This window comes from Sus scrofa, chromosome X, assembly GCF_054392235.1.
Source record: "Sus scrofa isolate SSC_HxYL_T2T_F1_AM1 chromosome X, Sscrofa_HxYL_maternal_Yorkshire_Landrace_v2.0, whole genome shotgun sequence".
Taxonomy (NCBI): Eukaryota; Metazoa; Chordata; class Mammalia; order Artiodactyla; family Suidae; genus Sus; species Sus scrofa.
The window spans coordinates 10,532,794-10,555,324 of record NC_139401.1 but is presented as its reverse complement, the minus strand read 5'-3'; the positions used below and the strand labels follow the sequence as shown (position 1 = coordinate 10,555,324).

The 22,531-nt window shown below is 56.4% G+C and overlaps 1 protein-coding gene across 1 annotated transcript in view; it reads right to left on the bottom strand.

Annotated features, from left to right (window-relative positions):
- The window catches only part of WWC3 (WWC family member 3), a 115,832-nt gene that overhangs the window by 9,904 nt on the left and 83,397 nt on the right, over positions 1 to 22,531 (bottom strand). The window contains exons 9-19 of the mRNA XM_013985877.3: positions 20,442 to 20,684; positions 18,849 to 18,938; positions 17,156 to 17,727; positions 11,681 to 11,801; positions 10,877 to 10,951; positions 10,011 to 10,097; positions 8,732 to 8,924; positions 7,780 to 7,944; positions 6,946 to 7,097; positions 5,681 to 5,846; positions 1,465 to 1,629 (exon numbers count right to left, since the gene is read on the bottom strand). Of these exons, the coding sequence (XP_013841331.3) occupies positions 1,465 to 1,629; positions 5,681 to 5,846; positions 6,946 to 7,097; positions 7,780 to 7,944; positions 8,732 to 8,924; positions 10,011 to 10,097; positions 10,877 to 10,951; positions 11,681 to 11,801; positions 17,156 to 17,727; positions 18,849 to 18,938; positions 20,442 to 20,684 (2,029 nt within the window). The remainder of the gene's footprint in view (positions 1 to 1,464; positions 1,630 to 5,680; positions 5,847 to 6,945; positions 7,098 to 7,779; positions 7,945 to 8,731; positions 8,925 to 10,010; positions 10,098 to 10,876; positions 10,952 to 11,680; positions 11,802 to 17,155; positions 17,728 to 18,848; positions 18,939 to 20,441; positions 20,685 to 22,531) is intronic.

Sequence of the window (22,531 nt, the reverse complement as noted above, 5' to 3'; positions counted from 1 at the left end):
GGCCTGACCCTGGGCTGCCCCGGGTCGCACAACCTGGACACCTCGCTGTGCGGGGACAAGCGCCACAGGCCTTGCACACATGGCCGCCCCAGCTCCTTGCTCAGCCCCTGGGCAGTGACCTGTAAGTCCCTACAATGCCCTAAGTGCCTGTTGACCTGGGGAGCTCACCCTGGTCACACAGTCTCTGCTGACCTTGTGATTTCCCAGGGGCAGGGGGACAGGGGCAGAGGGACAGAGGCTGGGCCACCGGCTTGGCCTCTGGAGGCGTTGGAGACCGAGGTCAGCCACAGAGGCAAGCAGCTGTGCTTCGTGACCAAGCCCTACAAGACCTCTGCACGGTGGCTCAGGCGAGCATCCTGGGTTGGCAATACTCCGTGTGTGCTGTCACTGCTCGGGGACAGCAGAGCGGCCACACAAGCCCCTGGGGGAGGAGGGCTGGCAGCGGGCGCCTGGGATCTCAGGAATGCCACCACACGTGGCTTTTCCCTGTGTGCGGTGGTCTACACCCCTCCACCGCAGTCTACACTCCAGCATTGCAGTCTGGTGCACCAGCAACGGGAGCAGCGTGGCTCTTCAGGGTTACCTGAGTGCTAGTCAATTTCTGAGCCCAAGGGTGGGCTGGGGACCCCTGGACCGCACCCCTGTGTCTCCTGCACAGGTCTAGGGTCTGCTTCACTCATAGGATCCGACTCCGCCCTAGCAGACAGCTCCATGGCAGCCCTTTCTCCCCAGGCCCTGCTCCAAGGAGTGGGAAGGGTCTCTCCTCAGCCCAAGCGGCCCCTCCAGGCCACAGCATCGGGACCGCTTATTTCAACGATGCCGGCTCTCTCCCAGTCTGTGCGGTCACTGTCACACAGCCACAGTCTGCTGTCCTGTCTCTGAGGACCGGAGCAGGCGGGGTCTCCCCCTCCGTTGACTCCAGAGTTCTCAGCCAGTGTGCCTGCAGAATTGCCGGGAGCTTCCCCGCCCTCGGCTGCTGGCCCAGGGGCAGCCGAGGCGGAGAACCAGCCAGCGTCCGCCGCCACCACCCGTGTGGTGGGAGTCCTCAAGGCTGCCATCCCCCGGGGACCCCGGTACCATTCTACCGCAGGACTTCTAACCACTCGGTGACCCGACTTCCTGATCTCAACCCAATTCGGGAGGCTCCCTCTTTCGATGTGTTAGCCCTCAGACCGACAGAGAAACGATCCACCCTACTTCCTGAGCACGACTCACTGCACACATGGCCCTGGAAACCTGGGGGGAAACAGACTGGAATCCTGGAGAAATCCAGGGTTAGATGCGCCCAGGGCAAGCCAGGGAGATGAGACCAACAGCAGCTCCACAGCCACTCTGCTTGGGGTCATTTCCCGGTATCATTTGTGGGAACACATGCGTCTCTGAGCACGACTAAGTAAAACATGAAACAAACCAAGGGGAGATCAAGGAAACTTCCAGTCCAATGGCAAGGGAATTCCGACTTACTCTGCAAACGTACTGGCTTCGGGCTCCAGGCGAGAAAGTCTGCGAACGGACGATGGTGCTGCTCCGAACGAAGGGCGAGCCGCGGGCCCTGCGGCCGGGCCGCTCCTTCGGAAGACTGGCTACTTCTTCGGGGAAGAGGTCTTCCGTGTTGGTTTCCTTGTCAACCTGGAGAGCAATTCACTTATTCACCACGATGTTTTGCGAGAACACAAGCGGGAAACTGCATGTGGGCTGTTCTCCCTTCTCCCCTTGGAGGTCTAACCGGCTGGCATTTCACGCATGACGTGCCCCAGGCGCAAGATCGGAGGGTCCCGCAAAGCCCTCCTCTTCGGACAAAGATCTCAATTTGCCGTGTGTTCTCGCAAGACAATTTTTCGAGTCATCCTGGACCCGGCTCTCTTTCAAACGCCCTATTATCTGGTCCCAAATCGAATGCTGTTGGCTCTGTGTTCAAGGCGAAGCGTGTCCTGACCTCTTGTCACCAACCCTCCATCTGTGTCCCCGTCACCTTGTGCCTGATCAGTGCAGGGGGCTTCTCGGCCACCCCCCGGGTTCCATGCCGCCCTCCTCCCTTCAGACGCTTCTCAACACAGCGACCAGGCACATCCTGGTAAAGCTGAAGTCAGACCCTGCAATTCCACTCCTCGGTGTGTACCCAAGAGCTCTGAAAACAAGGGTTCAGACAAATCCTTGCACACGAATGTTGCCAGCGGCCACCTCTAAAACAGCCAACAGGTGGAAGCAGCCCCAGGAGTGGAGTCCTAGCAGATTCCACTCCAAGGACGGACCTCGAAAACACGAGGCTGAGTGAAAGAAGCCAGTCACGAGAGACGAAATACTGTCTGATTCTATTCATTCGCTCGCTGTTATTCCAGGTGAACTGACTCCCGGGATCATAGTGGCTTCAGGTGGTCCACAGAGTGATTCGCGACTTGTATACATTTCAAAATGTTCACCATGATAAGTGTACTTACCATCTGTCACCACACAAAGCTCATCCAGTGTTACTGACTACACGCCCTATGCCAAGCTTACCTCCTGGGTAAGGGACCGATTTTATACCTGGAAGCTTACACCTCTTAATCTCTCTCAGTTATTTCCCGCATCCCCACACCACTCCCATCCCCCGGGCAAGCACGAGTTTGTTCTCTGTATCTACGAGTCTGTTTCTATTTTGCTACGGTTGTTCATTTGTTTCGCTTTTTTCCTTTCTTTTTTTAGGGCCACACCTGCGGCACATGGAGGTTCCCAGGCTAGGGGTTGCATCGGAGCTGCAGCTGCCGGCCTGCACCACAGCCACAGCAACACTGGGTCCATCACCCACTGAGCAAGGCCAGCGATCAAACCCACGTCCTCATGGATATTAGGCAGGTTCATTACCTCTGAGCCACAACGGGAACGCCTGTCATTTGTTTTGCTTTTTAGATTCTAAATCATGTAGTATTTGTCTTTCTCTGTCTGACTTATTTCATTTGGCACAACATTCTCCAGGTCCACCTGTGCTGTTGCAAATGGCAAGATTTCCTTCTTCTTTAAGGCTCGCATTTCATTGCGCGGGCGTGTGCACGTGCACACACACCTTCTTTACCCTTCCATCTATTGACAGACCCTTAGGTTGTTTCCATGTCTTGGTTACTGTAAATAATCCTGCAATAAACATAGGGGCCCATATATCTTTTTTAATCAGCATTTTTGCTTTCTTCAGAAAAATATCTAGAAGTAAAATCGCTAGATCATATGGTAGTTCTGTTTTTAATTTTTGAAAAACCTCTATACTGTTTTCCATAGTGACAACAATTTACCTCCCCACCGACAGGGCACAAGAGTTCCCTTGTTATTTGTGGTCATTTTTTTTTTTTTTTTTGTCTTTTAGGTCCACACCTGCAGTATATGGAGGTTCCTAGGCTAGGGGCTGAATCAGAGCTGCAGCTGCTGGCCTACACCACAGCCACAGCAGCGCGGGATCCTTAACCCACTGAGCGAGGCCAGGGATAGAAGCCACATCCTCACGGATACTAGTCGGGTTTCTTTCCGCTGAGCCACGATGGGAACTCCCTGTAGTCTTTTTGATAACAGCTATTCTGACAGGGATGAGGTGATGCCTCTTTGTAGTTCTGATTTGCATTTCCCTAATGATTAGCGATGCTGGCCAACCTGTCATGTGTGTGTTGGTCATACAAATATCTTCTTTGGAAAAATGCTTATTCAAGTCCTCTGCCCAGTTTTTTAAACAGGTTGGTTGGTTGTTTTTCTCATGTTGAGTTATCTGAGATCTTTGTATATTTTGGACAGTAAGCCCTTATCGGATATAAGATCTGCAAATATCTTATCCCCTTCATTTACTTACTTCCTAATCTTTTTTTCTTTTTATAGCTGCATGGAGCTACACCTGCGGGGCTGCGCCACAGCCATGGCAACACCAGATCGAAGCCACATCTGTGACCTCTACTGCAGCTTGTGGCAACACCGGATCCCAAATCCACTGAGCGAGGCCAGGGATGGACCCTGCATACTCACAGTGACTAGGTCAGGTTCTCAATCCACTGAGCCACGACGGGAGCTCCCATAACTTCTCATACTCAGTAGGCTGCCTTTCTGTTGTGCTGATCGTTTCCTTCACTGTGCAAAAGCTTTTTGGGCTGATAAAGTCTCACTGATTTTCATTTCCCTTGCCTAAGGAGAGAGATCTTGAAATATATTGCTGAGACTGATTTCAAAGAGCACATGGCCTATGTTTCCTTCTAGAAGTTTTATAGTTTCAGGTATTACACTTAAGTCTTTGATCCATTTTAGGATGGAACGAGAAAGCAGCCCAGTTTGACTCTTTCGTATATAGCTGTCCAGTTTTCCCAACACCATTTATCAAAGAAGCTGTCTTTGCCCCATTTTATTTTCTTGCCTCCTTTGTCATAGAGTAGTTGACCCTATAAATCTGGGCTCCTTATTCTGTTCCATTGATCTATGTGCCTCTGTGTGTGCCAGTGCCATGCTGTTTTGCTTGCTGTGGCTTTGTGGTGTAGTTTGAAATCAGGAAGCATGACACCTCCAGCTTTGTTCTTCCTTCTCAAGGTTGTTGGGGCCATTCAGGGTCTTTTGTCTTTCCATACAGATTTCAGAATTATTTGCTCCAGTTCTATAAAAATGCCTTTGGTATCTGATAGGGATGGTGCTCAGTGGGTGGACTGGCTTGGGTAGTAAGGTCATTTTTAACAACGTGAATTCTTCCAACCCATGAGCACGGCCTATCTTTCCAACTGTTTGTGTTGGCTTCAATTTCTTTCATCAATGACTTCTAGTTTTCTGAATATAGCTCTTTTACCTTCTTGATTAGATTTATTTCTTGATATTTTCTTCTTTTTGATGCAACCACAATTTTTTTTTGCTTTAGCTTTTTAGGGCTGCACCTGCGGCATATGGAGGTTCCCAGGCTAGGGGTCAAATCAGAGCTGTAGCTGCCGGCCTACCCCACAGCCACAGCAATGCCAGATCCGAGCCGTGTCTGTGACCTACACCACAGCTCATGGCAACACCGGATCCTCATCTCCATGGAGCAAGGCCAGGGATCGAACCTGCAACCTCATGGTTCCCAGTCGCATTTGTTTCTGCTGCGCCACGACAGGAACTCGGCAACTGTAAATTGCTCTAGGAATCGCACGTAAGTGGAATCACGTGTTCATCCTTAAGTGACTGGCGTATTTCACTTGGCACAAGGTCTTGCAGCTCATCTGCTTTGTAGCACGTGACATGACCTCCCTCTTTTTTAAGGCTACTACCCCACTCTATATAATATACACACCACCTCTTCCTTAGCTGTTCATCTCTCAGGGGCCACTTTCACGTCTTGGCTGCGGTGATTAATAATGCTATGAACACGGATGTGTAATTCTCTCTTAGAGACCTGCTTTCAATTCTTTTTCTTTTCTTTTCTTTTTTTTTTTTTTTTTGGCCACACCCGTGGCATGTGGAAGTTCCCAGGCCAGGGACCAAACCCAAGCCATGGCAGCGACCCAAGCCCCTGTGTGGACATCAAGCATGTCCGCAGGGAGGCCCATCACCCTGCACCTACACCACGCCTACCAGCGTCAGCTCCCTTAGTCCATCAGCTGCTCCACCAGTCCCCTCAGGCAGCACACCCCCTCTCCCTGCAGGGCAGGGCCTGGTGCCAGCGGGCAGGCCGCCAGGGCCTCTGTCAAAGCCCACGACCTTTCCTACATACCTTACGCGGTGGCGGCTGAAGTTTCCCAGGGCTGTAAGGATCTGCCTGGCCAGCAAACATGTGGCCGTGGATGGAGTCGACGCCAACGCAGCAGGGCTCTGGGTGCGGCGGGCTGGTCTGGGCACAGCTGCTACAGCCACTGTCCACTGAGTCAGCCTGCCAGCTCCTGAAGGTGGACACAGCAAAAACCCCCATAACATTCGCCACTGTGGGATGGAGCTCCGGGCTGCGCTCAGAGCACGGAAGTAGAGACGCCCAATCCTTGCTCCCAGTGCCTGAAGACACTGGCTTTTCTCATAAGGAGAAGGGCACCTGTGTTTTCTGGGGAAGACAGTGCTACAAGGCCTTTCGTAAAGCGGGTCTGTCTGTCTGCATCACCCACTGCAGCCGCCGAAGGTGCCAGGACCCCGGGAGCCCCTCCTGGAGCCCTCGCAGCTTCCCGCCCATCCCTGAATGCACAGCCTCCCCTCTGCCATGCACTCTCCCTCCCGAAAACAGATTCCTCTCAAAAGGAAATCCAGAGGAAGCGATGAGGAAGAGGTGGCAAGCTTTGGACACACGACGCGCTTTATGGAGAGACCTGGAAGCAAAGGAATACAAAAGTGCCTCTGGAAAGGATCCGACAGAAAGCCCCTCACTCGAGGTGCCGGCTCATCCGAGCTCTTCCTCTACTGCAGACACACCTGCACCGGGTCCAGGGTTCGCCCACAGCCGGCTCCGGGTGACACGTAAAGGAGCACCTCCTGATTCCGGTGAGAGGCAATGCCCAGAGCAGGCAAACCCATGGAGATGGCACGGAGGAGCGCGCTCGCCAGGGCCTGGGCAAGGAGGCCTGACCTGGCTGCTCATGGCTACGGGCTTTCTTCAAGGTGGGATGAAAACCGCCCAAAACTGACCGTGGGGAAGGGGGAACAATTCTGTGCTAAAAACCACCCAACTGTGCGCTTCAAGGGGTGAGCTGCACGGCCGGGAGAGTCTATCCCAGCAAGGCAGTTAAAAAACAAATAAAACTTAAAGGGTCTTGTTGCATTTGTTCTGGGCAGAGCAGAGTCACTCAACGGTCCTCTTTAGGAGAAATTTGGGAAGAGAGTGTGAAAAGCGGCCTCTAGAGCTGGGGTCAGAGCACCCCTCGTCCAGGTCAGCCTACACTCCCCCGTGAGATTCCCGACTTCTGGACCAAGGTGCCGAAGGGTGGCCCAGTGCGTCCTACAGAGGCTACCACTGCGGCCGCCGCCTCCCCTCCCGGCCCGCCGCGGGGCGCCCACCTCTCGGACACGGCCTCCGCCTGCTCCTCCTTCCGCTCCATCTCCAGGACCTCCTCCTCCGTGTACTCCAGCTTCACCCGCTCCTCGGCCAGCTCTCTCTCCACCGCCTGCAGCTGGGCTGTGGTTCGAGCCAGCAGCACGGTCACAGCGTCCTGCGGGATGACAGGGGCACCGCTCAGGAGCAGCCTCGGCCGAGGGCGGCCAAACGCCGAGCATCCCTGCGGCTGGGCTGAGGCCGGCCCTGCTGCTCTCCAGCGGGAAGCAGCTCGCCCCACTGCGCACAGCAAGACAGTCACGTGGCCTTTCGTGGAGCTCTGAGGACTCGGATTTTAAAGCAACTGCTCATGAAAAAAAAAAAAAAAAAAAAAAAGAGAACTCTTGTCGTGGCTCAGTGGTTAACGAATCCGACTAGGAACCATGAGGTTGAGGGTTCAATCCCCGGCCTCACTCAGTGGGTTATGGATCCGGCGTTGCCATGACCTGTGGTGTAGATCGCAGATGTGGCTGGGACCCCGCGTTGCTGGGGCTGTGGTGTAGGCCTGCAGCTATAGCGCTGATTAGACCCCTGGCCTGGGAACCTCCATATGTCGTGGGGAGCAGCCCAAGAAATGGCAAAAAGACAAAAAAAGACAAAAAAAAAAAAGCAACTGCTCATGAACCCTCTGCATTAAGAAACAGTACCATGAACAGCCGTGTACATCATTATGATCCATTTCTGTGACTTCTTTGAACTCCTGCTTCTCCATCCCGCCATCCCGCTCTAAGGCTAAGTCCACACAGATGGTTCATAGCATCGCTGTCCCCAGAAGCCAGTCTCAAGGCCGGGCCACCTACCGTCTTCCCAGAGGTGGCGGGTGCAGAGTCCCGGGCTGCACCGTCCCCTGGTCGCTCATCCTCCCGCCGGGGCGGCTCTGGGCCGGTGAACACCTGGATCGGGTACCAGCGCAGCTGCATATCGCCTGAACCGTCATAGTCGGCCAAGTTAATCTGAGCGATGCCCTGCAAGGTGTTGAAGAAAAGCAGGACAGACCCGGAGGGATTTCACCTTAACAAGCAATGGGCATCAAGGACACCCTTTAATCTTAATCAGAAAGACCACACAACATGTCACTGATGAAAGTCATCACCAAGGATCCCAACGGGGGCAGCCCCTCGCTTGCTTGCTTGCTCAGCCCAGTTAGAAAGTGCTAGAGGGGGACCAGGGGCCGAGAGCGGACAATCGGGCACGCTGGGCCAAGCTCAGGCTCTGCCACTTCAAGAGGTGCTCATTCTTCATGTCTGAGGTTCACAGGGGACTAGATGGCATTCTGCCACTGAGGGGTGGGCCCGGGGGGAAAATTCCAGCCTTGGAGAGAAAGCACCCTGGCTTCCAAGTCCTGGCCCCGCAGTCGCTCACTGAGGGAGATGGACCTCTGAGCTGGCCGGCTCGAGGGCTACCAGATCCCAGAGAAGGCGTCTGGGTGCATTTCTTAAAATTTTGAGGATGCATCCACACGTGATGCGAAATTCGAATTTAACTGCCCATCCTGTATTTCTATTTGCCAAAATGTATCAACCCTGCTCACGAGTTCTCGTGACTGAAAATAGGGATGTTGAGAAGCTGCCGCACGGGGGTTCTGCAGGTGCTCGCGGAGGTATTCTGTTTCGAGCACAGGACCCCTGACAAGAGCAGGGGTGTTATCGACCCCTTCCGCAGTCCCAGCTACAGAGAGCACTTGACGGGCATCAGGGCAAATGTTAAGGGCCCCACCGCAGGCCACGGGAAGGGGCGGGGAGGGCACCGTACCAAGAGTTCCTCCTGCAGCTGCGGGTTCACGGAACACACGTACAACTGAAGGGACTTCAACGTCAGCATGCTCGAGTGCACGGGGATTCTGAAAACTTCGTTAAATACCAGGGGGGCTTGGAGTTCCAGAGCCTTGGAGCAGTAAGTGTTGGGCGTGCCCGAGTCCAGCGGTGGCAAATAGACGCGGATGTGTCTGGAACCGAGAGAGGGAGGGAAGGGCAGACGGAGGCGGCGCTCACTGCCACATCTGCGCGGACCCCGCAGGCCCACACCCGCACCCAGACACACTGCCCCCGAGCCGTGCCCGTGGCCGGGGCAGAACCGTCAGGTCTCTCAAAAAGGCCCTTTTCTCAGTTAAGAGCAAACCCCCAGAACTGCCGTGCCCCGGAGAGGAGCGGGAAAGACGCTCTCACAGTGAGAGGACTTTCAAGCACGGGGAAGGACTCGAGACGGACTCCAGCAGGGGCTCTGCTTTCACGGTCTTCATGGGGAACAGCCGCTCGGCTCCCTCTCCAAGCTCTGCGCGCCCCACCGGGCACCGCCGGGCACCGCCGGGCTGGCTTCCCTGGCCTCCCCCCCCACCCCCGGCAAGGAAGCCGGCACCCAGGAGCAGCTCAGCATGGGCGAATGCGGCGAATGCATCAGCAGGGTGAGCGGGATCGCAGGGCCAAGCCTCGGCCACTAAAAACCGGGCCGCTTCTACGGCCTTGAGAGGCCATTTATAAAGTCAGAAGGGGAGGGCGCTGCCGGCCTGGCACCCCCGTCACAGGAGTGCTGACCCGCCAGGTAAGTGGGACCCTCTGTCGGGCACCCATCTTGGGCTGCGGCACCCACAGAGGCAGCGCCTCCCAGCTGGGAACAACACGCATTTCCTGCTCCCTGCTCGACAAGGACCCTGGATCCCAGCCTGGGGCTTCTGCAGGCACCTCACTGGATCCCGAGACCCTAGTGTGGCTGTGTCACCCCGCAGCCTGGTGACCAGGATGGACATTTTTAAGCCCAGATGCTGCCACCGATGGGCACGTGGCACTTTCTCAGCACGGCCGCCGCACATGACTAGCCTGGCTCCACGAGGTCCCCCTGCCTCAGGTAATAAACTCTTCTTTGAGGTTACAATCCATATATTTCAGACAGACATTCTCTGGTGGTTTAAATCCAGGTTCCAAACAGTCTTTTTCCCTCCCCAAAGTGCCACGCAGAACACGTCAGCCAGCTCCGGCGGGACGTGGCCCTGGCCTCCGAAGGCCAGTGTGCAGGCCCGGCCCATGAAGGAGCTTACATTTTGCAGTCTTCCCTCACGAGCAGCCCGGCCAAGTGCTTCAGCTGCAGCACGTTCACAAGGAGACACTCGTTGGCACTGTCATGCCTAGAAAATAAAACGCAAGTTCACGGACTGCAAATTCCCCACAGTGGAGAAATCCCTCTGCTGGAGCTATGGCGGTGGGCCTCGACGGAGGGTGATTCTGTCCCACTCCCGCCCCAGGGGACACGTGCAAAGTCGGGGGACATCTCTTATGCCCTGCTGGGGAGGGGTTGCTACTGGCTCCAGTGGGGGGAGACCAGGGCTGCTGCTCAACACCCTGGGGCGCACAGGGTGCTGCTCCTCCCATCCCCGCCCAGAACCACGCAGCCCCAGTGCCCTCCGAGCCCACACTGAGAACACGCCGCTGGAATGACCAAGTCAGCAGGAGAAAGCTGCTGGTCCGAACACCACTGGCTGCTGCCTTTACGGCAACTGTAACTAGAAACCCAAAACCCGGCCCATGAAGCACCTGGCACTTGGTGCGAGGGAGGGGGAGAGCTCAGGCGGCTCCCTCAGTAACTTCCTGACGCCCGGACCCTGCCCCCTACGTCTCGGCCCAGAAGCCCTGGCTCCGTGGAGTGACGGTCCCCAGCTGGGACTCGGGCTTGGAGGACAGCAGCGGAGCTGCTCTCGCCCTCTCTCCTTCCGCCACCCTGTCCGCTCCCTGAAGCCGCTGAGATGGGGTGGAGGGTCCTCAGGCTGGGGAGCAACAGCCAGATCACGTGGGTCCCGCCACCCCACCCCCATGCCCACCGCCGCCTGTGTGCGGAGGTGAGTCGCCAGGCGGGCCTCAGTCCACCCACCACCTTCAGCAGCAGCGGGGAAGGAGCCCCCGGACTCACAGGAAGCCTACGTGGATCTGGGGGCCCTCGCTCCCGCCAGCGTCCCCGTGTGCTGGCTCCTCAGCATCTTCACTCCTGAACACAATCAGAAAGGCACCCCGTTATCCAAGCCGAACTCAAGACCGCGGGCTTGACAGAAGCCCTGTCACTTGGGGGCACTTCATGCCCAGAAGAGTTTTATTAAGGTGCGATGCCAACACTTTAAGCGACTGCAAAGGCGTGGCAGGTCCCCTGGATCCATGACGTCATCTCGGAGGGCACCGGCTGAAAAGTGCTGGTGCTGGGGAATGAACTCAGTACGTCTCAAAACCTCACGTGATATTCAGGACAAAAGTGAACTTTTAAAAGCTCTGCAATAAATAAACAGTGTATTGAAACCTAAGGTGAAATAAAGACATCAAAGGTATCAAACGAAATAAAGCCCAGAATCGCCAAGGCTGCTCTGTCCTTGCAAAGCGACTCCTCCAGCTAAGGAAAGAAGCGGGGGGATCCATTTCTAGTGAATGTCCTTTCTAGAAAAGCAGGTCTCTGCTGTCGACTGGTCCCCCTCTTCCAGCTCTACTGGGCTGACACCCTCCAGGGCCAGCGGGAAAGCAGGGGTCCTGGAAGCACAGGGCCAGGCCAGCCTCCAAAGGCCACCCGGGAGCAGAGGGGTTCTGTGCGGGCTGCGACAGCCCCGCCGCCCCAAAAGGTGTCCCCTGGGGACACGCAGTTTCCGGACAGGTCTCAGCAGGGGTCTGGGGTGTGCTCACCAGGGACACTGTGGGAAGTTAGGCGAGGGCGGGGAGAAGGTCAGCTTCTAACCTTTTGGTGGGAGGTTCGAACACCCCGCTGTCGCTGGCCAGCGAGTAGTCAGACAGGCAGGCGGACACACGGCGCGCCCTCCGCTCCAGCCTCCTGGCGCTGTCTTCTCGAAGAGTCACTGCTGCAAAGAAGGGACACGGCCGGGCTCAGGAGGTGACAGTGGGGGAGGCCAGGGACCATGAGGCCAAGAAATGAACACTGTACATCGGAGCACAAGGGGGCTGAGCGTTCAGACAGGCCACCGCGTGCGCAGATGTGTCTACACCCGCTGTGCCCAAGCCTTGTCTTAGAGTGAACAACTGAAAGGACGGACTGGCTTCTGGCTCCTTCTCCGAAAGCTCTTTAAACGGTCATAAATCTCTTTTCGCCTCCCTAATGAGCACGCAGGACACAGGACCCTGGCGTGGCACTTTGAGAAACTGTCACACCCGAAGCCCAGGAAAGGGACATCCCTGGAATGGGGACAGCAGGGCGCGCTCCGAGAGGTGAGAGGGGCATTTCCTTCTTTGTGCCGCTTGGTATTCTCCACATTTTGTACAATAAACACAGACCACGTTACTTTATAATCAGAAAACAGGAGTTTCCGAAACCATCAAAACAGACGCTAACACAAAGGCAGTGACTTTCAGAGGACACAGGCGCACCCAGCCTCGGCCACTGCAGCATCTCCTTGACCCCGTCTAACTGCAGGGTCCTGTGCTGCAGCCCTGGGCCCAGCTCTGCTTCTGGAACTGTTTCCTGGGATCGGAAAGGCCCGTATCAGAGCAGCTTATTTTTGTCTCGTGTCTATTTTAATCAAGAGCCAAAGACAGCCAGCCAGTGACATTTTCCCTTGTGCTGTTTCATCGACTCTTTCTACTCCGTCCTTCACCGCAACGAGTTCCTCTTAACAAAAGCAGTGACAAGAGGCGGGCCGTCTGCCTTCGCCCCATGTGACAGCGGACCCGGGAGCCCGAATGCTTTCAAGGGGGGCGAGCACAGTTAGAATTCAGACTGGAACCACGAAGCCCAGGCTCAGCATCCAGACCCCTCCTGTCTTCCCACTTTCTTCAGCCACCTCAGCTGCAGACCCTGAAACTGCAGGTGTCTGCGCACGGCTGAGGGGCGGGGAGCGCGAGTCCTCCGACGCGCAGGCCTCTTTCCAACCAACTCACATCCACATAACATTTCAACCCAAACATGTGGAGCAGGGTACAAAACCGGCAGGGCCGTGGCCTTGGGTCTCGCGGTGTCAACTGCGGACAACAGCTGACCTTCCCAAGGCCTGCAGCGCCAAGCCTGGGGGCCACCGGCCCCTCCTCAGGCACGGACAGAGCAGCTCCATTCCGGGGTGGCCAGAGGCAGAGACGCTCGGATCCAGATCACGACCCCCCCACGCCCGGCTCGTCTCGTCACCCCCGCCCCGTGAAGGAGCGAGAGCCCCCAGCTCCGAAGCGCAGGGGGGCCCCTCGGGTTGCTGCACGGATCCCCAGCAAACGCGACTGCTCACTACGTCCATCCCCGGCTCTGAGGCTCGGCCTGACGGGCCTTTAAGGAACCAACACCACCCATCGATCCAGGCAACTGCCGGTCAAGCCAGTGCTGCAACTCGGACATTCCTCTCTCACTGCAGTGAAGCTGGATGAAGAGAGCAAGGAAATGAAGGGACTCCCGCTTTAGCACATCCACGGAGCAACCGGACAGGGGGCGACGGAAGAGCTACAGTCAGCAGTTTCCCTGGATGCGAAAAAGGCACAGCGCAGAGCCCACACCACACGCCCCAAGAGTCTGCTCTCGGGCTTCGAGGCCACAAGGCGGATGGTGGGGAGCGAGGCCAGGGACAGAAGGAACCCACGGTCTTCCAGACACGCCTTTAATGCCTCTGACCGTTCCACCATTCACCCCAGACGGACAGACACTGAGACCGAAGGACAGCGACGCTGCTAGAAGAAAAGGAAGAAAGCATGGTGAAGACCACACTGTGGGCAAAGCTGCCAGGTGCTGGCCTCACACAGTGAAAGCACTGAAATCTGGGGAAAAAAAAGGCAAGGAGGCAAAACATACTGCAAGCTTTGAGAAAAAAGCTTTCCCCACCACTTCTGTAGCCGGGATGAATATTGTTGAAGCGGTAACAACAACAACAAGAAGTAACCGTTGCGCTACACTGCAGAACAGCCGCGAGCCATGCCCTTCGTGACCTCGCCCCGAGCATCCTATATACACGGCATGGAGATGTGTCTCAGCCTGACCAACGAGGGGAAGCAGGAGCCCAAGGTCACTTACAGTGAACGTTTCTGGCCAGCCGCGTGAGAGAAGAGAGAAAAGGGAAAAAGAGGCACAAGGTGAAAAAACCGTAGAATTGAAGTCGACAGTTTTCAACAGGGCACGAATGCTATAAAAACATCAATAAACACAAGAACAAAGTCAAGATATTTATGGACTTATATTAGCAAATGAAAACGGGAAATGAAAACGGGAATGGATTTCAAAATCGCGACACCTCTGACTTTGTAAAATCTGGGGAAGATAAACCTGCAGGAAACATGTAAAAACTGTTAATGCCTATACTCTATTTCCCCACTCCCCTGTCCCCTTAGACTGATTCTGTCCCCTGTCCCACCTTCAGTCCCCTTAAGCTGATTTAAAAGGCAGTGAAAGAACTCATTCCTAGAGCCCTCCTTACAGGTTTGGGCAATTCTGAATTGCACATTACTAAAATCTGATCTGGCTAAACCTCGCTTGAGTCAAACTTAGCCTGCAAAGCTGATCGCCATCAGACTGGAGGGTGGAGGGAACTGCATCATACGGGGAGGGCGGGGTTCATGTAATGAGTCCGAAGATCCTTGCCAACTTTCTGAAGCTACGATGACTCTGGGCTCAGGAATTACCACACGCATCAAGGCAAGGGGTCACCCTGAGTCCATGCCTAAAGCTGGTTACCCAACCGAGCCCCCTGGGAGCACCCACTAGGACTCACTCACTGAATCAATCATCTCCTGTTTGCAAGGGCCCCCTCTACGGAGTGTCATATACGAATGCACCACCAGGCGGCAGTATCAGACTGCTGCACAACCTCTCTGTCTAAGCATCCTACTGTTGGCCAGACCGTGGGAAAGCAAAGGAAATCAGGAGCAGAAATCAAGTCAGCTCTTTTCCTTCCCACCCGAGCTTTCCCCTGGCCCAGAAGGGGCATTGGGCCTCATGTGGATTTCCCGCATAAGACCGATAACTCCTCCATCTCAAAAGAAAGGTTGGCACCGGGCGGGGGAGAGGAGGCAGGGAGAAAAGTAAACCCAAGCACCAACAGATGCCCAACTGAGTCCTCATTTTGGATTTTCTTTTTTCTTTCTTTTTTTCTTCAGGGCCACACCTGAGGCATACGGAAGTACCCAGGCTAGGGGTCGATTTGGAGCTGTAGCTGCCAGTCTACACCACAGCCACCACGACACGGGATCCGAGACAGGCCCACGACTTATGCCGCAGCTCACGGCAACGCTGGATCCTTAACTTCGTGAGGCCAGGGATCAAACCCGCATCCTGATGGATACCAGTCAGGTTCTTAACCTGCTGAGCCACCACGGGAACTCCTCCATTTTCTTTTTGAATGAAAGTAGCAAACATGGACCACTGAACGTGGGATTATAACAAAGAAATCGGAGTGAAGGAAATTCCTCTGTATATGCAAATTACAGAAACAATGTATCTGGGGATAGAAAGGTGTGTCTGCAAACAGAGGGGGAGATACCGAACTAAGAGAGATGCCAAAAGGCCCAGGGCTGCCTCAGAACACAAGGGATCTCTGGCTAAACACATAAATGCTACAAAGGACTATTCTTTTGCATTATCTCCATCATGGTTATACACTAAAAAAAAAAAAAACCTGACAGGTAACAGAATGTGGTAAATGGAAGAGTCCATAAAGACCACCTCGTTCAAGGCCAGCGAAGCTGAGACTCAGTCGGGTCCAAAGATGAGCTCAAGGTCACACAGCTAGTGAGTCAAAAGGGCAGGGAACAGAATCTGAGTCTCTAAGCTGCTGGTTTGAAGCCATTTCCATGACACCACCCTGGCTCTGTATTCGCATTATGTGTCTATCCTTTGCTGCTGCTAAACGACTTATAGCCAGTGACCAGAGTTTCTTTCTTTCTTTTTTTTTTTTTTTTTGTCTTTTTAGGGCCAAACCCTTGGCCTACGGAGGTTCCCAGGCTAGGGGTCCAATCGGAGCTGTAGCCGCCGGCCTACGCCAGAGCCATAGCAACGCGGGATCCGTGCCGAGTCTGCGACCTACACCACAGCTCACGGCAACGCCGGATCCTTAACCCACTGAGCAAGGCCAGGGATTGAACCGGCAACCTCATGGTTCCCAGTCGGATTCGTTAACCACTGAGCCACGATGGGAACTCCAACCAGGGTTTCTTATCTCGGCGCTCCTGACATTTTGGTGGGATCACCCTTTTGGGGGGGGGGACCGTGCTGTGCACTGTAAGATGTTGAGCAGTGTCCCTGGTCTCTGCCCTCTAGATGCCAGGAGCACCTCCCCACCAGCCCCCAGACACTGCCACGTGTGTCCCAGGGGCCAAAAGCGCTATGCTACACAAATCCCCGAGTGCCAGCCTACGTGGAACGTTCAAACAGTTTGGTGGTGAGAGTACAAGTTAAAGGGGCTCAACTCCAGGGAGGAGGGGCCTTGGTCCCAATCTTCTCTAAAAATCAAGGACGGCAAGGTCGCTGGAGGCTGGCTCACAAAAGCGCACGGGGTCAAGATGGGGAGGGCTGGAGCCCAGGTCCCGCTTTGTGCACCAGCCATCAACCAGACTGTTCTCCAGCAGAGCAGTCTGGTGTTCCACAGGGGCTACAAGCAGCCAGAGCCTGCCACCCAACGGAGGCTGAACTACCACCGACTGGGTGGATGCAATTCTCACGGCTACATGTTTCTCGATTTCCAGAGCAGCAGAGAAACTGACTCAGCAGACGTGACTGGACTCGCTGGCATGTCTTTTGAAGGTATGCCAAATGTCTTTTGAATGCGTTACTTTCGTCTTCCCCTTTGATGGAGTTACATCCTTGAAAATCACAAGGTCGAAGGACAAAGAGATGAAGCCACAGGGACAAAGGAAGCAGAGATTTCTGCAGAGTCCCAACCAGACACCGTCCCCAAGCTGGTGAGATGCGGCCACACAGAGAAAGCTCCATCTGGTACACACCCTGGAGAGGGAGTTCACCGAGGCCCAAGTACCCGGTTAGCCGCCTCCCAGGGGAGGAATGCGTGGTTCTTACCGTCATTTTCAACAGTTAAGCACATTGCGAAAACAGGTCCGGTACCTGGGAGAGACTCCTTTGCCAGTTTGGGGAGCCGTGGCATCTATGGTGGCAGCTCGAGGGCCCAGGAAGAAGCCCGCAGAGCGGGCGCAGTCCTACCCCGGGAGCTCCCGGGTCTTCCCCGCACCCGGTCTCCCCACTGGCACAGCCTCCTCCCCCGGCCCGGGGGCCCCGTACCTGCACCCGCGGCAGCGGCAGCCGCCGCTTGGGGCTGTCTCTCGCGAGGTCCTTCCGCGTCCCCGGGGAGCCCGTGCGGCGGCAGGGACGCCGGGCCCGGCAGCTCCTCCTCCCCCAGGGCCGAGGCCGGAGCCCGCAGCCGGTCCAAGGCGCCCAGGCCGGGCCCCTCGACGCCGCCGTCCCCCAGCGGGGCCAAGGGCGAGTCGCGCGAGGCCGGGAGGAAGGGCGTGTCCAAGGGGGAGCTGGGCGGGGACAGGGAGGACAGGGAGGAGCGCGAGGACAGGGACGCCAGGGACTGGGGCGTGTCCAGGGAGCGCCGCTGCTTCTGGAAGCCCGAGGGCCCGGCGGCCTCGGCGAAGGGGGCGTCTCGGCCCAGGGCGTCGAAGGGGATGAGGTCGAAGCGCAGCAGCTGGCCGCCCTCGGCGTCGGGCCGCTCGTACTGCGGGAGCCCGTAGATGTCCGTGAAGCTGACGGAGCTCAAGGAGCCGCGGCTCGAGGCCAGGGAGCCCCGGCTGGAGGCCAGGGAGCCGCGGCTGCTCCCCGAGGACACCGTCAGGGTGCTGGCCGACAGGCTGAAACGAGAGCGCCCCCGAGCTGAGCAGGGCGGCCTGCGGCCGGGGCCGGGCCTGCCGAGCTGCCAAGGCTGCGAAGCCCGGCCTCGGTTCCGCTGCGTTCGGTTCCATACAGAACCAAGTCCCGCCTCGTGGCCCCAGGAGCCCAGGCGTGCCTTCGAGCACCCGTGAGCGCTGGAAGGCACCTTTGTAACCACTTCCTCGGTCTCTTTGAGGGTCAGTCGAGAGCCGTGGCTACCAGCAAGCCCTCAAGCCCGAGTTCAAGTTCTAGGTCGAACTGAGACCCGCTGAATGCATCTGGGCAAGCGCTGCGCCCTTTCTGGGCCTTCCATTTTCCCACTGGGCGCCCTGATAACAGCCCTTCCTGCCTCAAGGCACTCCGTGGAGGGTAACTGAGAAAGCAACACACAGAAAGCCCTTCACACTACGCTGCACAACACAGAAGGGCTTGAAAACAGGAGCTAGTCCCCAGAGCATCTAAATCTGAAATCTGACCTTTTTTTTTTTTTTTTTTGGTCTTTTTGTCTTTTCCAGGGCCGCACCCATGGCTTACGGAGGTTCCCAGGCTAGGAGTCGAATCAGAGCTGTAGCCGCCAGCCTACACCACAGCCACAGCAACGCAGCATCCGAGCCGCGTCTGCGACCTACACCGCAGCTCACGGCGTTGCCGGACCCTTAAGCCACTGAGTGAGGCCAGGGATCGAACCCGCAACCTTGTGGTTCCCAGTCGGATTCCTTAACCACTGAGCCACGACGGGAACTCCTAAATGTGACTTTAAAGATATTCATACTTTTTAAAAAAAATGCTCAAAATAAAAACATATGGGTGCATGGATGCGGATGGATATATACACTTCTGAAGCTGTAACCAAGTCCTTGGCTCAGTCTGACTTCAGATTTGCTGTTCTGAAGTCACACTGGGCTCTCCCCACCATCCTTGGATCATGAATCAGCAGCAACTCGTAACGATATCATGTCTCCACTTTTCTGTCCTGTGTTCACAACCCCTGCAGGTTCTAAGTTCGGGGAGAGAAAAGCAAGCTAAAGGGAAGGGGGCAGTTCACGGACACGTCCTTCTGTGGTGCCAATCAAGCATGGTCTTCTCCCTTCCAGTTACCCACCTCTTTAACTGGGACTGGAGATAAGACGTTAGGCGGGTAGCTTCTTCCAGCTGCATCAGGAGACAGTTTCTTTTTTCCTGAAGGAGAATCCTGCGGGTAAGAAACCAATCCGTTGGTCGATTTCAAAGATAACAAGCCTATTTTCCTAAGAAGAAATTCAGCTATAAACTCCCCCAAACTGATTTAGGTTTGAATGATTAAATTTTAACACCCCACAGCCCGTGCCCGGGGTGGGAGCGGGGGGAGCTTCCGCCTCAGGACCCCAGGCTTCCAATCTTCCAACGGGCTTCAAACAAAGGCAGCAGAGAGAAATAGGCTTGCCTGGGCCAGGCCCAGAATGTCACCGTCACTGCTCAGGGAACCCTACGGGGCACTTGGCTGCACCCGGCATTGGAGGTGGAAGACTGAGTGTTTACAGGGGCTCATCAGCAGCTGTGCACACCCCTCTCCTTACCCAAGGCCAGAAGTGGTGGGGGGGGGGCACCTTGGGCCAATTCAGTCCCAGCTGAGGGCGCTGTACCCGAGGTCGCAGCTTCCTGGGCGGGTCCCACAAGAGACATCAAGGGAACGAGCTTAGGTGACCAGGTCCTGAACCCAGGCATCAAGCATAACACCTGCTCTGCGGGGGTCCCTGGATGTGTGCCCTGGGATTTCTAGACGGTGGGGGCAGAAACCATCAAGGGTGTGGGGTCCTGAGAAGCAGCTGGTATTGGTGGGACTGAATCCACCCCCGTAAGGGAGAATCAACCGGAACGCCGAGGCCCTCCCACCCGGAACAGGCACAAGAGAAGACCAAGGGGCGAACGGCAGGTAATGACAAGCTGGAACAACGCAGAAGCACCAGAGGACAGACGGAAACGTCCACTGCATAGTCCCTCGTCAGCCGCGGAGGCAAGTCCGCATTTGCTCTGAGTAGGCTTTACTCCGAGTGGGGTGACGGGTGCAATGCCTCCTCCCCAGGCCAACTGTGAGCTCCACCCATTCCTGGGAGCCAGACCCAGGCCACGGAGCCCACCTGTCTGGGGGGCGTCCTGAAACACAGGGGCGCGCTGCATGCAGCCCCTGCGGAGGGTGCAGGTGGGCTCTAAGAAGAGGTTCTATCTTCCCTCGCTCTGTCCCCTTCTCGACCCTCTCCCACTTCTATCACTTTTTCCCCTTTCTTAGCCACCCCATGGCATATGGAGTTCCCAGGCCAGGGATCAGAGCCCAGCTGCAGTTGCAACTTAGGCTGCAGTGGATCCTTAACCCACTCACTGTGCCAGGCCGGGGATGGAACCTGCGTCCCGGTGCTGCAGACTCCACCGATCCTGGTGTGCCACAGCAGGAACGCCCCTCTCCCACTTCTGAACAGGCCCTGGGAGCCTCGGGAGCCCTGGGCAGAGCTGGCACCTCTGCGGAAGGAGGTGCATGCTCCCTCCACCCTTGGCCTCCCTCCCCCTGGCGAGGAAACCCGCCAGGCCAGAGCTGCCCGAGATTAAATAACCACGTGCAATCCAGCAATTCAGCTCTGGCTCAGCTTTTCCAGTTGGCCCCGAGCTGGACGCCAGTCCCCAGCACGCCCGGACCGCCCCAGAACCCCGGCGGCCAGCCCACCTCTCCGTGGCGCCCTGCGCGGACGTGGCCCGTGCTCGCTGGATCTCCTCCTCCAGGCGCCGCCGCTCCTCCTCCAGCCGCGCCACGTCCTCCGCCGGCCTTCTCTGCTGGATGATGAGCTGCAGCTCCTGAAGCAGGGCCTCCTTCTCTTTGACAAGCTGCAGCCGGTCCCTGTCGGCCTCGGCCATGCCCGGCCAGGACTCGCCTTCGAGCTGGGCCAGCTGCTGCTGGATACTCGACACCCTGCGAGACAGGGAGGCAAAAGCATCCACAAGACTGGGTTAAAACAGCGTCTTCACACGCTGCACGCCATCGCCCCGATTCTAGAAACTCACTCTGACAAATCCTGGAATCACTGCACTGAGTAAACCCCAAACGACAAAAATAAAGGATCTGGGGGAGTTCCCCAGTGGTCTAGTGGTGAGGACTCAGGACTTTCACTGCCGAGGGATGAAGCCCAGCCCTGGGAACTGAGATCCCACATCAAGCAGCTGCATGCCACAGCCAAAAAATAAAATGAAATAAAATAAAAACCACCCCCCCCCAGGAGATCCCGTCATGGCTCAGTGGAAACCAATTTGAGTAGCATCCATGAGGATGCAGGTTCAACCCCTGGCCTCGCTCGGTGGGGTTAAGGATCCAGCATTGCTGTGGCTGTGGTGTAGGTTGCAGATGCGGCTGGGATCTGGCGTTGCTGTGGCTGGGGTGTAGGCCGGCAGGTATAGCTCCGATTCGACCCCTGGCCTGGGAACCTCCATATGCCGCGGGAGCGGCCCTAAAAAGACAAATGAATAAATAAATAAAGGATCTGGAAATGAGGTGTAATAGAAATTACGTGTAAGTCCTTTGCATAATCTACCCTGGCCTGTGAGATTTGGGATGACAGTAACCGTATCCCGTTTGTTTCAAAGACCTGACAAAAAGGCTGGCAGTCCCCGCAGCGCCCATGGGCGAGGCGCTATTTCAGATCTGGGGTTTCCTACGCAGGGCTGTCCTGGAGGAGGACGGGGCCAGTTCATTGCTCTCTGCGCCCCCTCCTTGGTGGCTGGACACGCACCAGACGCTCCCAGCCTCCTGCCCAACTGCTGACCCCACCTTGAGAGAGTCCGGGGAGAGAAACGCCCCCATCATGTGAGGCTCAACAGTGCCGCAGGTCCTGACCACACGGGAAAGTCACAATGCCTCGCGGAGAGCAGGTGCGCAACAAGAGCTGAACGCAGGACACGAGCAACAAACGACTCAGCAAATACATGAAAGACGGCGAGGCGGCCCTGGCGAGCGTGGGTGTGGCGTGGGGGACATCTGGGTGGATGCGAACCAGTCAGCCGCACTAACCCTGTCAGCTCGACCCCCCCCCCCCGCCAGGGGTGAAAATACGGCTCTCACCACCACCCACGGGCTGAAACGTCCCATGTCTGCTTGGCAGACAGACTGTATCCCTGCTGGTGTCCTGCGGCGGTGCGGAATGAGAGCGAGTGGAGGAGGTGCAGCTCGCGTTTTCAGAGCATCCTTTCAGAGGAGCAGGATGTTTTAAGCCCGTTAAGTTCATATGTGGCTAGAGATGGGGGCTGTTTCTGGGCAGAAAGAAGGAACTCCAGACCTGACCTGAACCCCGTGCTGTGGCCCCAAACCAAAATCCCCAGAGAGCTGTGGGGGCAGGAGAGTGGCAGGTGCACGTAGCCCTCTAGCCTCGGAGATAGCAGTTCTCAAAGTGGGGTACCTCAGTGTGCCCTGGGAGCTTGTTGCAAATGCAAACCTCAGGCCCCACCCCAGACCTGCCGAAGGCCACACTCTGCGGATGGAGTTGGGCAACCTGGGCTCTGACAAGCCCTCCAAGCGCTTCTGATGCTCGCTTAAGTCTGACCGCTGCTTTCAGGCAGCCCGGCGTGGTGAGAAGGATGCTCAGTGGCCTTGGAGCTCTACGGGGCTTGCCCGAGGCACCCACATGATGATCCCCACTGAAATGGGAACGGGGAACGTGCTTCTGAGGCTGCCCCCACTGGACACACGTCTCTCATCAAAGCCGGATCAGACTTCAGCATCCCTCTCAACACTGTGCTTCCTGCAGATACTGCCCATCAACTGGCACG